Source organism: Eutrema salsugineum, unplaced genomic scaffold (assembly GCF_000478725.1).
Source record: "Eutrema salsugineum unplaced genomic scaffold, Eutsalg1_0 scaffold_15, whole genome shotgun sequence".
In the NCBI taxonomy this organism is placed as follows: Eukaryota; Viridiplantae; Streptophyta; class Magnoliopsida; order Brassicales; family Brassicaceae; genus Eutrema; species Eutrema salsugineum.
In genome coordinates, this window is record NW_006256867.1 from 1032261 (window position 1) to 1049541 (window position 17281).

The 17281-nt window shown below is 38.6% G+C and overlaps 2 protein-coding genes across 2 annotated transcripts in view; one reads left to right on the forward strand and one right to left on the reverse strand.

Moving 5' to 3' along the window:
- Positions 1-4639: 4639 nt before the first annotated feature.
- LOC18021723 (proline-rich receptor-like protein kinase PERK2) lies at positions 4640-5334 on the reverse strand. The gene has a single exon (XM_006404646.2). The coding sequence runs from the start codon at positions 5257-5259 to the stop codon at positions 4858-4860; it is 402 nt and encodes a 133-aa protein (XP_006404709.1). The 5' UTR covers positions 5260-5334; the 3' UTR covers positions 4640-4857.
- A 3575-nt stretch (positions 5335-8909) lies between these two features.
- The window catches only part of LOC112088191, a 9533-nt gene continuing 1161 nt past the window's right edge, over positions 8910-17281 (forward strand). Inside the window, exons 1-2 of the mRNA XM_024158478.1 lie at positions 8910-9177; positions 9279-10125. Of these exons, the coding sequence (XP_024014246.1) occupies positions 8910-9177; positions 9279-10125 (1115 nt within the window). The remainder of the gene's footprint in view (positions 9178-9278; positions 10126-17281) is intronic.

The window sequence follows — 17281 nt, forward strand, 5'->3', positions numbered from 1 at the left end:
TACCGTCGCGGAACGTGTAGAATTCGCAATCGTTCAGAGAAAAGTCAGATGACATACAAGTACCTCGCAAAATGAACAAACACGTTAGTAAATGTGTTCCTCACAAGTGTTTCTCTCTTTGATTCACTCACTCTCTTAAAGTCCTCACAACGCACTAGAGTTTCTCTCCGGTTCTAAGTAAACTAAATCGACAACTCGATTTAAGCCCTTAATCGAAACGGTGAATCAAGCAAGTTGGAAGTTTAAGAGACAAGAAGATCAGATAAAAAGAAAAGAATTCGGATCGTTTTTTTTTTAAAACTTTTGGACTTCTTTCTCTTTTTTTTTTATAAAATTTTTGACAAAACGATTTACAAGAGATAGATGAGAAAAGACTGAATTTTAAAAGACAAAGAAAGATAGTACCGAATTCGCAAGTGCGTGGCTCTGATACCACTTGATAAGATTCGTCCTAGAATTGTCACACACTTGGTCTGGTGGAGGTTGATAGATCCTTGATTCCAGATCGTTTTCGAGAAAGAGATGCTAAGGCGTGAGTGTAAACCCGAATATCCTTAGGCCCAATTTCAAAGAAAGAACGAAAACGAGGGGATGGAACAAAGAAGAACAAGGGTTGCGATATCGGATGTTAGGGTGTGAGACAAGTCCCAAAAATCCCTAAGCCCCAGATATGACTACAAACTCTCTCTCACTCTTTGTAAGCGTAGGCTGCGTCAAGCAGGATGAAACTACTTGATAAACCAGAACGATCCAATGGCTAACCACCAAATATCGATAAGTTCTCGAAGAACAAAAGAGAAAACTCAAAGAAAATTTTATTAAGAGAAAAGTGATGATCTCAGTCTGAGTACAACAATGCCTTTATATAGAGGCATAAGAAGACCATCGATCATACATAGGGAAATAAAAGACAATAAATGAAAAATGAGAAACGTTGAATAACGATCAGATTTCCGGACTGACCCTTCGCATCCTCTCGCTAAACTCTTGAACTTCTAGCCGTTATACCAAGCTGCGAATCGAACCATGGTCGTGAGATGGGTGTGCCTTAACCTCGTTAAAACCCCATTCGATAAACCCAGTGGGACAAACCCGAATGCAAGGAAAAAGAGTATAAAACAGCACCCCAACCAGGTTAGTTCGGACCTGAGTACATGATTATGGTCATGGCCTTATGAACTGGTGTTGAGTCTGTTGCTTGGCCTTGGCTCCTAAGACCGGTTAGCACTCGCTGGATCGCTCCCGTAAGCATTTTGGTACGTGACCTGGTCATTGGACCGGCTGGCACGGCCATGACATCATCTGGGTCGGTAGCTTGGTTTTGTCCCTCGGCCTAAACCTCGACTTGTGCCTTGTCCTTTGTTTCCATCGGTTCCATAATTCTATCTTACTATCCTGTTGTATATCGTCTTTTCCTATAGGAATTAGGAACTGTATGTTTATTCTAAACTAGATTTATAATCCGCGTGTTGCGCATAATTTTATTTTTAAACAGTTAATTCATTATATTTATCTTCCTACTATTCTTGGTTATTAGACTTATTTTCTATCTTCATATTATCATAGTTTGTTTTTTTTTTGTCTTCTTTCTCATCTTTAATATTTTTGTCCTCGTATTTTTTTGAAATTCTTCTTTATCAGTTTTGTGTTCTTCTTTTTCTTCTTTATTTTTCTTTTTTTTTCATCTTCCTCTTCATCTTCTTCGATTTGTACTTTTTTTTTCTTTCTATTGTCAACAGCCTAAATACCTAGAACGGTTCAACTTCTTTTTATTTTATTTTTTATTTCGATTTTTTTCATTTTTTTCTGATTTCGTTTCGTCTCTTATTTTTACTTAGCTCGTGTATGTATTCTTCTTCTTTTATTTTGTCTCCATCTACATGTTTTTCTTTATATTTTGATTTTTTTCTTCTTTCTCCTATTATTCTAATTCTTTTTCATCGTTTATTATTTTCATTTTCATCCTCGTCTTTTTCTTTAACAATGTCTTTTTATTGTTTTTCTCAATTTTTACTCTTCTTCTTCTTAATAAAAAGTAATAATTATAAACAATGTGTGAATTAATTAAGTCATTAAATTTAGTGTTAATGTTATTTTTATTATTAAATGAAAATAATATTATTTTAAAATATATGAATTAATTAAATCATTAATTTTAGTTTTATTTTTTTATGCTGATGTGGACACCTTAGATGAAGAGAAAACTCTTTTATTATATAATAGATTTTACAATATTAACTTGTATTTTATGACTTTGTTTGTCCCAATATTACGAATTTACGATGCTAATATTTTACATGTATTTTATCGTGTTTTTTTTAGTTATTATTATTTTCATTTGAGTAAAAATATCGCTTTATCTAGAATGCAGATTGCACTACTGAAAGTCCATGGAATCGTTCTTTTCACCTGAAATTTTTTTATTTATGTTTGATCAGTTAAAATGCTAGCTGTTACGCTTTAAATATTTTGAACAGTTTAATGAACAAACTATTTGAAAGCTACAAGATAGACACTATACTCTAACATGAATTACTTCTTATTATATAAAAAAAATTGAAGATAGTTACCTATCTAAATAGTTGATGACCATAGTTGCAGCTTGAATATAGTTGAACATGGTTACAACATCGTTGCATTTGTCATATTATTTTGTATAATTACGATTATTCCCACATTTTTGTATAAAATCAGAACAATAACAAACTATACTCTAGGTCTTCTTAATTAGCAAGTAATAACCCTTGTTGAGGAAAATATTATTTCTATAAACTCAAAAACTACGTTATGTTGTAACTGTTGTTTAGTTCATGATCATTCTATCACTAGTCGACACAGTTATCCGATACGTGCCACATGTATACGGAAAGAGTCACACTCACATTTATACGTATATATAAAACTCTTTTTTTGGTCGAACGTATATATAAAACTAAGATTTAAAAAAATTATTCATAAAACACTTTAGGCCTCTGGTACCTCGGATGGTTGTGTAAGGTTGGCGTGCGCAGGCCACGCGCTGGGGTCTTAATTAGATGGTCCTATTACAATTCAAACTGGCTTTTGACATTTCGCTTTATATATAAAATGAAATTTGGCATAAATATTTTTTATTATATTCGATATTTTGGATGTCCTCTGGACTCTTTTTTTTTTTGATCAAAGATGTCCTCCGGACTTCTTCTGCATCCTCGCGGACCAAAATGAAATTAAAATCTAATTCGGTGATAGGTAATGATTTCACTAAATGAAAGGGATAAAGCTAGGATCTGTACGTGGCGTTGCAATTTCATCAAAAATAAATAAATCTGCGTTATGTACGTTTTTTTCGTCTAGTCTAATACTCCAACAGGCTTTGTCAAACAATTAAAAACAACGAGATATTGTAAGAGACTACAAAAGAAAATGATTTGATCCAAGTTGACTTCCAATTGGAGAACTACTACTACAAAAGTTCTTTAATTTGATCCCCAATTTCGGTCTAAAACTTTGGTTTTGAAGAATCATGACCTCTAAATTCATTAAGAGAAACAAAAAAACTATAGGCTAATTGAGTTCTTCAATCCGTCATCTGTGAAAGTGAATATATTTTCTATGTGCGTCCACCTTGTTAACAGGGAAAATATACATAAGTGGGTTCAGATGAATCAAAAATGTACATTAATCGCCAAAATAATAGTTGTGATGTAAATTATATTTGAACAACGGCACGAAATCAATTACACCATCATTGACTTTTTATTTGAAAAAAAAATAACAATTACGCAACCAAAAATAAAATATACTTAAATAATAAACCACGATTGAAATATGGTTTAATGAAGAACGTGTGGCTCGAAGAGGACATTTGGGCCAAAAAAGAGTTGACTAATGACTTGTACACCTCTCCCGCCAAGTAAAAGCCGTTTTCAAATCTTTCTTACAAACTCGCACGTGTCTCCTAGGATGTCGGAGTGGCTCAAAAAGTTGACTTTTACTTTTTAATAAGAAAGTCTTTCTCGCGCTGAATTTATTTCCTAATATAATATTCCAAAACGCAGAAAACGCAAAGATCAACAAACAGAATGGGGTAACATCACGAATCCCGCTCTCTCAAAACGCGTGTGAAAAATACAAAACGGTTTATTGAGAAACTCTAATGGGCCTATATACCATATTTCATATTGGGCCTTAACATGTGCATAAACTTTTATAAAAAAAAACACAAATAAAAAAGGAAACACTTGAGACCATGGGAATGAGAAGAAAAGGAAGAAGAATCCATATTATCTGTCCATTTCAGGTCGAGTAACCCAACTGTATTTGTACAATCCTTTTTTTAATTTTTTTTGGTTAAAGTTTATTTTATTTTTATATAAATTCAATAAATGACAAAACTATTTCAATACAAACAAAACGATATAAGACGTAGAAGTACGATTACTTGTTAAGCTTAATCGAATAATCACTTAATCCCAAGCTTCAAATTTCCAGGTACTTGATGTTCTCACTCGGATCCAAAGCTCCATGTCAAAATATTTGGTGGAACTTTTCAGGAACTTTATTCACTTCTTCTCAATTTTTACTGAGAATGTCCCAATTTTTTTTTACCGTTTTTACTTATAATCGTCTATTACTATTTGGTACATAGATCAAGCCCAAAGAAGAAGACGAATAAGAAAGCAAATGGTCATTAGAATAAGAATAAGCGGTACAATACACAAAAGCAACTAAATCATGGCATTTGGCAAGAAACAACAACAGCAGAAGCAACAACAAGAAATACAACATCAAACGACAGCAAAAGAATAAGAAACATTACAAACATGTGCAAAGTGTGTGAGACAAAGATGGTGATGTGCTAAAGAGCTTAGCTTCTCATTTGGAAGGTGGAGGAGTAAAGAATGGGATGGTAGGAATGCTGGTGGGAATATTGAATGGGAAGTTGATTGGGAAATTAGGGATGTTGATTTGTGGGAAGTTTGGGATATTAATGGGTTGTGTTGGGTTGGGCAAAGTAGGCATCTGTGTGCTCGGTAATGGTGGAAATGCCGTGGGTTGCGGAAGAGTTGGCTGAGGAAGCGTTGGCTGAGGAAGAGTTGGCTGAGGAAGAGATGGAGGCAATGGTGGCATTGTGGTTTTGGGAAGTGGTGGGAACGTTGCTGTAACTGGTGGCTGAGTCCCTGGTGTTGATTGGAGAAGATAGCGGCGCGCAGAGAGACCTGTGAAAAAGCTTGTGAATGTCAGTGCAATGACCAGAGATGATAACCAGTGAGCCATTTTGGGGATTTAGGGTTTGAGTTATTACTAGAGAGAGAGGTGTATTTTGTTTTTGGGTTTGATGGTGAGTGATGATGGAGTGATTGTGAAGGAGTTTGTGTGCGTATTTATAAAGGAATTAGGGTTTGATGTTTGGTGATGTTTGATAAGAAGTAGGTGGAAGAAAGTTTGAAGAGGTTTATTGTTGGTGCAACTTATTAATAGTTACTTGTCCCACAAGAAATTTTAGTCACTAGAAGCTATCAACCATGACACACTTTTTGTCTGCTGACCAACCCCAGCCTGCAAATCAATGTTTCTAATTTCGAATTCGATATAAAATCCTGTTATAGGTAATATTATATATATATATATATTGTTCGAAAGGTAATATATAAAATATACTGAAAAATTAATATGGTAGAGAAAATTTCACAAACAAAAGAACTACTATAAATAAACTGTAAGAAACTTAAAGAGTTCATCACACATTGGTTTCTTGCAAAATGTGATTCAATTAGTATAAAAACGTTGGTTACAACTTACAATCTTTTAGAAGAAAATTCCACAGACAGGATTGAAATCGGTTCTGAACGAGAAGTTGTAACAAAATCAAAACCAGTTAATAGTTTTGAACCAGTTAATATGAAAAAAATCTTATATCGGTTTTGAACGAGAAGTAGTAACAAAATCAAAACCAGTTAATATATAGTTTGTTTATTTTTCTGAATCTACAGTGATTTTATTAACTTTCATTATTAAAAGTGAAATTGTCTAACTCTATGTAATTTTGAGTCTACAAGTTTTTATAAGAACACAAATATGTATAGTGATGATATGAAAGACACAAAGATAACAACAATATTATTATACCGCATAATTAAATAAGAAACCCTTTATAGTGTAAATTGTGAACCTATTACTGAGTACTTAATGCATTTAACAGACGACAATGTTTTTCCACAAAAAGATAAAAAGATAAAAATTACTAAAAAACAAGTAAGTGCTAATATTTTGTTCTTGCCTACTCGTAAACAAACATATATATACCACAAACACACAGAAATCATTATTGAAAAACATACGTAGAAATAACAATAACATTTCATATTGCATTTTAGAACAGAGAGAATAGTCTTTTGGTGGGAAAAACGGTGCGTTTTTGTAAGGTGGCGAATTTTCTAGCGATTTAGGGTTTCGTTTCTTTTTCAATAAGATGACGCCGCCGGCGGCCTCTCCGCCGCGGCTGAGTGCAATCAAGACAACAGACAGTGTGCAAGAGGGTTCACAGGAAGTTCGGGAACCAGTGGAAGTCACAGAAAGAGTTGTGGACAGTGTGGAGGAGGTTTCAGAAAACTCGGTGTCGAGGAGTGCAGAGCAAGGATATAGCTTGGGGTTACAAAAAAAAAGAAGGTTTCTTTCGCCGCCGTGGTGCAGAACAAGGGGATGATGCAGCGGTATGATTTCTCTGTCAAGGATGTGGATGGCATCTCCACGATCAAAATCCCGAAGGAAGTTTTGGAAGATTTCCCACCTTTATGGGAGGATCTATTAGTTGGAAAATTTCTGGATACAGTTTCGTTTGTCGGCAAAGTCTACATGTTGGTTAATAAGATCTGGCCTTTGTCGGATAAAACTGTAAAGATAGACGTGTTTGTGGTTGACAAAACTACCATGAAGTTCAGAATCAAAGATGCATGGGTCCGAAATAGGTATTGCGACGGAGGATGTGGAATCTTTTTGATGTCCCGATGATCGTTTCGAAGTGGAGTCCGATTGTAGAGGAGATGCAACCGGAGATGAAATCGATTCCGTTATGGATAGTGGTGAAGAATGTTCCTCGCTCTATGTATGCATGGAAAGGTCTAGCTTTCCTAACAAGCCCGATAGGTGAACCAAAGCATCTGCATCTAGATACTGAACTTTGTAAGAACTTTGAAGTGGCTAAGGTCTTCGTGGAGGTTGACCTCACAAAGCTACTGGCTAAGGCTTACAATTTTGAGGTGGAGGGTGTTGGCAGTATAAGTGTAACTTATGAGTACCCATGGTTACCATCGAAGTGTGAAAACTGTGAAATGTAAAACCGGCTTGATTTAGATTGGGAGAATCGTAAGAGAAGGTCACGACGAGACGAGCCATTTATCATTACGAAATACCGCATCTAGAAGGCCGTTTACTCCGAAAAAATGGGGTCACAAGAAGAATAAATGTGTATCGCAAAAGAGTGTGATTGAGAGTTTGCCAGTGAGGCCACCACAGGCAGAGCAGCAGATTACTTAACCACAGATCACAAACAAAGGAGAAGGCTCTGAGACTATTTCACCCCACCAGGAAACATGTCAGGTACAAGGAAAGGTAACAGACAAGGATATACCCAAACAAGTTGAGGAGCTAGAGGAAGGAGAATGGAATACCCCAACCAAACCGATTAAATCACCGAACAGAGGACCAAATGACTTAAAATTTGGGGAAGTGAGTATTCGCACTAACTCACGATTTGAAGCTCTAAGTGGAAAGGGAGATTATGAAGAACCAGATGCAAATGATGAGATGCAGGAGGTTAGAGAAGATTAACCCTCAGGAAAACAGAGCACTGATCCTTCTATCACGGCGGGAGAAAGCAAACCTGGTCCGGAGAAAATTACCACAGTAAACTCAACAAGAGGTTCCAAACCTCTTCGGGTGACTCAGATAGATAGTGAGCTTACTACGCGACAGTCCACAAGGCTTGCTGCGCGGGAAGCTTTGAAGAAAACGTCTGCTTCTCAAACAACTCATTGATGTCTGGATTTTTCTGGAACATTATAGGGTTTAACAAGAAACACAAACAGTTACTTGTTAAAGAATGGGTGAATAGCAGGAGTTTTGATTTTGGGTGTCTGATTAAGACGAAAGTAAAGGAGAGCAGGATCAACAAAGTTATGACAGTGGTTTTCAGAGATTGGTCTTATTTAACAAACTATGAACACCATCGCTTGGGAAGATTGCTGGTGATTTGGAAACAAAACGTGAGAGTCACGCCAATTTTCAAGTCATCACAGCTGATCTCGTGTTCTATTTGTGTGGAAGGACAGCTGGAGGAGATGCTCATAACATTTGTATACGCATCAAATCTGGCAGAGGAGAGAAAAGAGTTGTGGGATGATTTGAGATGCCATCAGAGTTCAGGTTTATATAGAGGTAAATCATGGCTAATTTGTGGTGATTTTAACGAAATATTAGAGGGTGAGGAGCACTCTCTTTATGAGAATAACCCGACCATACCAGTTGGAATGAGGGACTTCCAGGAGTTAGTGCAACAGTGTGAGCTGACAGACTTCAGTTTTCATGGCCCAAAATTTACTTGGTGCAATAAGCGAACCGATGGTGTGATCAATAAAAAACTGGACAGAACTCTAGTCAACAAAGAATGGATGGATATTCACAGGCTCTCTTACTGCGTATTTGAGGCTGGGGGTATTTCAGACCATTTAAGATGTAGAGTTATGCTTCGGGGAGAAGAGCAGAGGTAGAAAAGGGCCTTCAAATTCACAAATACCTTAGTGGATCACCCGGGCTATAAGGATGGAGTAAAAGGGATGTGGAAAACTACTCAACCGCTCTTTCACTCCACATCGGCTCTTTACAGAATGTAAAAGAAGTTGAAAGCTTTGAAACCAATGTTACGAAGGATGGGGAGAAAGATGCTGAGCGATATCACAAAGAAAACAAAAGAGGCTTACACTAGACTCTGCGAAATGCAGGACACCACGATGAGAACTGCCTCAGATCAGGCAGTTGAAGAGGATAGGAAAGCATATGAGAGATGGAGCCACCTCGCATACATAGAGGAAAAATACCTCCGGCAGAAAGCAAAATTATTTTGGCTGAAAGCAGACGATCAAAACACAAAAGCTTTCTACAAAGCTGTAAAAACCAGGGCATTGAGGAACAAAATCAGTGAGATAACTCGATCGGATGGGACCATTGTATCTGACTCGGAGGGAATTAAAGCAGAGGCAGTGACCCACTTCAGAGATTTTTAAACTATAAACCACAAGAATACACTCTCTGGGAAGTAGAGGACCTGGAGAGCTTTGTGGACTTTAGGTGTGCAGACGCAGACAAGCAGCTGCTCACTCACGAAGTAAGCACAGCTGAAATTAGAAACGCCCTATACTCTATGCCAAGAGACAAAGCCCCAGGTCCCGACGGATATACGGTCGAGTTTTTCAAGGAATCCTGGTCTATAGTAGGACAAGACCTCTTAACCGCAGTACAATCTTTTTTCAAGTTGGGGTTTCTACCAAAAGGTATAAACTCAACTATTTTGGCCCTGATACCAAAGAAAAAGGAAGCACTCACTATGAAGGACTATAGACCAATTTCTTGCTGCAATGTCATATACAAACTGATCTCAAAAATCCTTGCAAACCGGTTAAAGATCCTCCTCCCAAAGTTCATTGCTCCTAACCAATCAGCTTTTGTCAAGAATAGACTGCTCATGGAAAACCTCCTTCTAGCTACTGAGTTGGTAAAGGACTACCATAAGGAAAACATCTCTGCAAGATGTGCTATGAAGATAGACATCTCCAAAGCTTTTGACTCAGTGCAATGGGAATTCTTGCTCAATACCCTGAGGGCTATGGATTTTCCGGCTGAATTTGTGCACTGGATACACCTTTGTATCTCATCTGCTTCTCTCTCAGTCCAAGTAAATGGTGAGTTAGCTGGATACTTTGGCAGCGCAAGAGGTCTATGGCAGGGCTGCTCCCTCTCCCCCTATCTGTTCGTGATTTGTATGAATATCTTATCTAAACGTTTAGATAAAGCAGCTCAGGAGAATCTCGTCAGTTACCATCCGGGATGCAAAGAGCTCAATGATGTGTTGGTTGTGGTGTGTCGAGGGTTGTCAAGTTTTACCCTAATTGAAATCAATAGCCGCAAGTGCACAGCTGATCGATTGTAGTACTTAGAGATCAAATCCACAGGGAAGGAGGATCTTTTCCTGCAAAAAGCCTTTGAAATAAGTTAAAGTAAGGAAGTCTAGAACAAAAACGGTTTAGTGGGGGTTTGATAGTGTGTTTAAAATCTAAAAACGAAATCTTAAAAGAGAATACGGAAATTAAATGGCGTAATAACTAAACTTAACGAAAATAACTAAAAATGATAAAAACGGATATTCTAATGCTTAAATGAAAATGAACTAAAAAGGAAAGACAATATTGAACTAAAGCAGAAAATCGGTGTAAATCAATGGAGAAGAAAACGTTGGGCTTCAGGGAAGTTTTCTTAGGGGTACGAACGATTCAAAACATTGCTAGAGAGGAAATTTTGTAAGATCTTAGCTTAAACTTTTCGAACTGGAGTCACGGACGTATGAATACACCACTGTTGTGATCATAGACAACTCTCTCTCTCAACCCTGACCAGTAGGTTTCCACTCTGGCCCTGGAAGAGAAGAGATGCATTATGTTTAAGACTCGTCCTAATTCACAAATCGCCCATAGGTAGGTTTCCACTCCTATGTTTGTTTTGCTCTCCCAAACTAGATCTGATACCTGATGAACACTTTCGTGTCACCAAGCATCTGGATCAGATTGTAGTTCATGACGCTACCCTCATGCAGTACAAACGAATTCAGAAGAAAAAGTTCTAAGATTCAGCTCAATAGCCAATGGAATCCTCACCGAACATATATATCCCCATCGAAAATCCCTTAATCCCAACAATAAAACTACTCAGACATAATGAACGAAATCAAAGACATAATATTAAGAAGTAGAATAGAAACCAAAATTGAAAAAGAAAGAACAAGGGTTCAAGAGAACAAATCTCTCTCTCCTTAAAAGCTAAAGCAAAAACAATGAAAGTATGAAGTAAATAATTCGGTTCTCTAAGGTTACACGATTTCTAGGGCTCCTAAGACATGTATTTATAGTGCTCAAGACCTCTCTAGACGTCACTTAGGGTTTCTCCAAATGTGGGCTTCAGAAATGGGCTTTTTGGGCTCGGAGATTGAAGGCCGCGGTCGGGAGTGCTCTGACCGTGGGGAATGGGTGGTTTGCGCGGTCGGGATGCTCCTGACCGCGGGAAATTGCTTGTTGGCCGTGGGTGGAAGTGCTTGCCGGCTGGTTTACGGGACATCTTGCTCTTCGCGTATCTTTTGATTGAACCGTTGGATTTCCAAGCTGTAAAGTGCACTGGAAAGCTGATACTTCCATCTTTAAGGTCTCCAAATTTGAGCTGGATCAGACGGTGAGAAGGCCTTCAATCAGGGGTGAACTTCTGACGGTTTGACTCTGAGCTGAAATCTGGTTTTCTATCAATTTTGTTAAGCTTTTCCCTAAGTTACCTGAAAAGAGTCTTGAAACTACAAATACTAGAAAAACGTAATAAAAGTACTTAAAAGCAATTAAAAACATAGAAAAAGTATTTCAAAACGATCCATAAAAGTGGTCAAAATACGGTGTTATCAACTCCCCCAGACTTAAACCTTTGTTTGTCCTCAAACAAAGCAAAAGCCAAAACTGGTTAAGTGAAAACAAAAATAGGGAATGCACAAATCTCATAGACATGAACTCCTAAACTAGGACCAAAGATAGTGCATCAATCCACAACTTAGTCTAAAAAATTCTCACTAATGCACAAGAGATACTAGTCCACTTTTTCCGTCATGCAAAACTTAAACAATTTAAATCTTGATTCCAGTCAATTAGCTCTCTACATTCATTAAGTTCAATAGTGAGTTCTCATTAAAGACATCATCCAGGGTAGACGGCGTTTGGCATTAAAGGGCTATTTAAGTGGTGGAGTTAAAGTGTTTTGGGTTACCTGAAGATCTGGAGGATGCAAGATAATATGCAAAACCGCAAGAGAGATAAGGACCTGTTGATGACCACAGTTTTCAATCACTTCTTCTTGCCAGATGTTGTTGCATAATCCTTCCTCCTCTGTTGTAAACAGCTGTTCCCTCAGACTTAGATTTTTTTCGGGAATCAGAAAACAATCTCCAAAACTCCATAAAATCGAACTCCAGTTGCCTTGGGACTTAAAATTCGACCTCTCTACACTCTCTAAGGCTTTTATCTCCTTACTTTTCTTATTTTCAGATTTTTTTTTTTTGAAAGGAAATGCCTTTTAAAGAGAGAGAGACTAGAGGACGAGATTGTACCAAAATTTGAGATTTTTCTAAGGCAAACTGGGTTTCTCTTGTATTGAATCCTTCCGAAACTTTTCCGGCAAATCGCAGGTCTCTGTCCTTGGTGACTGAAAACTGCGTCGTTCCTCTTTCTCTCCAACGTTTTTGCACTTATCTGCATATAAGACAATAGAAAACAAGAGTGCATGTGGTTTGAAAGAGGATTGGTTAAGGTGGGGAACTAGCTAAAGATGAACTAGCCATTCAAGATCAACAGAGAGTGGTAAAAGGATAAAGGAGTCCTGAATTTATGATTCGTTTCCCTGGTCTAATGCTTCAATGAGAAAATTAAGTCCAAATTAAGTCCAAATAAAACAGAGCTAGTGTATCCCTTCATCTAAATCGAAATCATTCAAATTCCTCTGGGGTACTTCGTTTCAAATGTGCTTAGCTACCGCCTAGTCTAGTCCTAAATCATGAATGAGCAAGTCACTAGGAACAGTCTAAAGCACACAGTCAACTATCATTGATTCATGTTCACCATTCCCTTTTAAAACGTATTTTTTTTTGAAAACCCATTTTGAAAAACTTTAAGGAAAATGCAAAAAATGAAGATAATGCAAGACTCATGAAAGAAAAGTGGTTAGAAAGGGATGAAATCCTCCCCCAGACTTAAATCACACTGTCCTCAGTGTGAAACAAGTCGAGATTGGATGAGAAAAATGCATAGATAATCGAATTGGTAAGGACAAAGAGAACTTACCTGGATCCGGGATGCTGGTGGAGATGAACCGGATTCATTCGACGAGGTTTAGGGAAGGTGATTAGGTGGTGATGGAGGTGGTGGAAGGTGATGAATGAGGTGGAGGGTGATTGGTGAGGTGGAATGGGGTGAAAGGGGTGGTTTGGGTCGGGTTTGGTGTCAACGACCAAGTGCCGCGGTCAGGGGCTGCACGACCGCGGCAATCAAGCACTTGGCCGCGGTCAGGACTACGCGACCGCGGCCGACAGTAGGTTTCCCGCGGTCAGAACGTCTGCGACCGCGGGGGCTTATATCGCGGCCTCTTCCTGCTTCTCCTTGGTTCCTGTTGGGCCGAGCAGTCAGGTACCATCCTTCTTTTTGGTTTTTTCGGGTTTTTTGATTTTTTTTGGCTTTTTTTTATTTTATAAGAAACACCTGAAACTAAGAAAAAGAAAGAGATCAAAAGAAAAAGAAAGAAAAATCCTAAAGAAAACAATACCTAAATGGGTTGCCTCCCATTAAGCGCTTCTGTTTTAAGTCGTTTAGCTCGACTTTTGGTGTTGGACGTGACTTATTCCAATGTAGAAGACCTTGTCCTGAGACAAGTCTTTTTCGACATCTCCTTGCTTTGCTTAGCAGGTTCTTCGTCACTCCAAAGTTCTTCTTCAAACTCTTCTGCTGCAGAATATTTTCCTGCTTTGCTGTTGTATGGGACAGCTTCTGTGAAGACATCTTTGTCGATATTAGCAAATGAAATCTTCCGGTTTGGCCAGTCCATTATAGCTCAGGAAGTTGCTAGAAAAGACCATCCCAGAATCACTGGATATGTTGCATCTCTCGTTTCGACAATGTAGAAGTCGACATGCACTATGCAATCTCCTATTCTCAAAGGAATTTCATGAGCTATTCCTTGAGGTGTTGCATTAGAATCATCAGCTAGGCTAATCTTTGCTCTAGTCCTGCGCAGGTGTTTGATACCAAGTCTCAAAGCAATTGCCTTGGACATCATGTTAAGACAAGCTCCAGAATCACATAGCACTTTTTTAAACATCTCTCCTCTAATAGAACAAGAGATAAGAAACTGACCTGTAGTCTTGACCTTATGGAGAATTCGAACTTGCCTTTCTCTGTAGGTGTTGGCTGGTGTCTCAAACGCAGAATAGGATTCACAAAAGAAGGCTGCAGCATCATATTCAATGATTGAATCAATGTACGACATCTTTATTTCGCTGTACGTCTGGTCCTCTTGGATTGAAGAGTCAACTGAATCTTCAACACATTTCTTTGCCATCATACAAGGTAATGATTCCTGCCAATCTGGTTCTTCATCTGAAACTTGGTTTTCTTCTTCCTGAGTTGTTTTTTTAGGTGCTGGAGGCTGAAGTTGGGACAGAAGGTGTATTATTTTCCTATCAAAACCCGGAGGAACATCTGAACGACCAACTCCCGCGGTCAGAGAAGTCGCGATCGCGGGAAAAGTGCTCTTGGCCGCGGTCAGGACGCTTGGACCCGCGGCTCCGGATATGACTTGCTCAAAGTCCGTTTTTTCCTTCTTGTACTTGACACGAACTCCTCCTGCATCTTTATTAGGTAGACTAGCATCATATGAACTCATACCAGGGCGTTGATGTGCATCTTCATCAGGATCTTTGGGAGATTTCTTAGAAAACCTCTCAAATTGCTCAATGTTGGGCATCTGCTCCATTCTTGCATCAATCTCCCGTGCTTTGAGCTCGAGTTTATTCAGTCTGTGCTCGATCTCTTGCAACTCTTCGTCTGTCTTCTCTCTATACCAGGAGGTGGACTCTCTGACTTCTTTAATCTCCTGTTTTGATTCAACAATATCACTTGAGTTTTGTATGATGTCATACCCTTGTCTTGTCTGCTCTGTTGCGACTTGGTGGATCATCCCAGCTAGTGCTTGTGAGTCCTTGTGGGTTTGCTCTTCCAAAACTCGAATATGGTTGGCCATATCATCGAATTTTCTGTTGAACTCTTCAAAGATTGAATCAATTTTCTTGAGCAGGGTGTTTTCGGCGAGAATCTGCTGATCAAGGAATTGGTTTATCATTCCTTCGAGGCGTCCCAAACGTCTGCTGATCCTCAAGTTGTCCTCTTGCTGACTAGGGTTCTGAAGTGGAGGATTATAGGCGTGTGGCTCGAAGTAGGTCGGAGGAGGGCCATAAGGATATTCCCGGCGTCGAACAGTCTCTCTGCGCCGGTGGTAAGGGTGGTTTGGCTGGCTGTATCGATCCATGTAGCTAGGATTTCGGACTTGGTGTTCTTCTCTGCGTCTGGTGGCTTGAGGAGTGTTATAGAAACCTTCCTCATTTTGTTTATTTCGATTTATAGGATCCATATCTTCTGAAATGAAAACAAAATAACCGAAAAATGGAAAGTTGCAGAAAAGGGGGTTCTAGAGTCGATTTACTAACCTTTCTCGGGGTTTTGCAGAAAAGAAAACGCGTGCCTTCCCCGGAAACGGAGCCAAAAACTTGATGTGTTGGTTGTGGTGTGTCGAGGGTTGTCAAGTTTTACCCTAATTGAAATCAATAGCCGCAAGTGCACAGCTGATCGATTGTAGTACTTAGGGATCGAATCCACAGGGAAGGAGGATCTTTTCCTGCAAAAAGCCTTTGAAATAAGTTAAAGTAAGGAAGTCTAGAACAAAAACGGTTTAGTGGGGGTTTGGTAGTGTGTTTAAAATCTAAAAACGAAATCTTAAAAGAGATTACGAAAATTAAATGGCGTAATAACTAAACTTGACGAAAATAACTAAAAATGATAGAAACGGATATTCTAATGCTTAAATAAAAATGAACTAAAAAGGAAAGACAATATTGAACTAAAGCTTGAAAGAAAATCGGTGTAAATCAATGGAGAAGAAAGCGTTGGGCTTCAGGGAAGTTTTCTCAAGGGTATGAACGATTCAAAACATTGCTAGAGAGGAAATTTTGTAAGATCTTAGCTTAAACTTTTTGAACTGGAGTCACGGACGTATGAATACGCCACTGTCGTGATCATAGACAACTCTCTCTCTCAACTCTGACCAGTAGGTTTCCACTCTGGCCCTGGAAGAGAAGAGATGCATTATGTTTAAGACTCGTCCTAATTCACAAATCGCCCATAGGTAGGTTTCCACTCCTATGTTTTTTTTGCTCTCCCAAACTAGATCTGATACTTGATGAACACTTTCGTGTCACCAAGCATCTGGATCAGATTGTAGTTCATAACGCTACCCTCATGCAGTAAAAACGAATTCAGAAGAAAAAGTTCTAAGATTCAGCTCAATAGCCAATGGAATCCTCACCGAACATATATATCCCCATCGAAAATCCCTTAATCCCAACAATAAAACTACTCAGACATAATGAACGAAATCAAAGACATAATATTAAGAAGTAGAATAGAAACCGAAATTGAAAAAGAAAGAACAAGGGTTCAAGAGAAAAAATCTCTCTCTCCCTAAAAGCTAAAGAAAAAACAATGAAAGTATGAAGTAAATAATTCGGTTCTCTAAGGTTACACGATTTCTAGGGCTCCTAAGACATGTATTTATAGTGCTCAAGACCTCTCTAGACGTCACTTCGAGTTTCTCCAAATGTGGGCTTCAGAAATGGGCTTTTTGGGCTCGGAGGTTGAAGGCCGCGGTCGAGAGTGCTCTGACCGCGGGGAATGGGTGGTTTGCCGCGGTCGGGATGCTCCTGACCGCGGGAAATTGCTTGTTGGCCGTGGGTGGAAGTGCTTGCCGGCTGGTTTACGGGACATCTTGCTCTTCGGGTATCTTTTGATTGAACCGTTGGATTTCCAAGCTGTAAAGTGCACTGGAAAGCTGATACTTCCATCTTTAAGGTATCCAAATTTGAGCTGGATCAGACGGTGAGAAAGCCTTCAATCAGGGGTGAACTTCTGACGGTTTGACTCTGAGCTGAAATCTGGTTTTCTATCCATTTTGTTAAGCTTTTCCCTAAGTTACCTGAAAAGAGTCTTGAAACTACAAATACTAGAAAAACGTAATAAAAGTACTTAAAAACAATTAAAAACATAGAAAGAGTATTTCAAAACGATCCATAAAGTGGTCAAAATACGGTGTTATCACTCAACCTAACACATTTGTGTTTTGCTGTGATTTAATGGTCTTCACTGAGGGAATAAGCAGTCCATTCTTGGGTTTTAAAGTC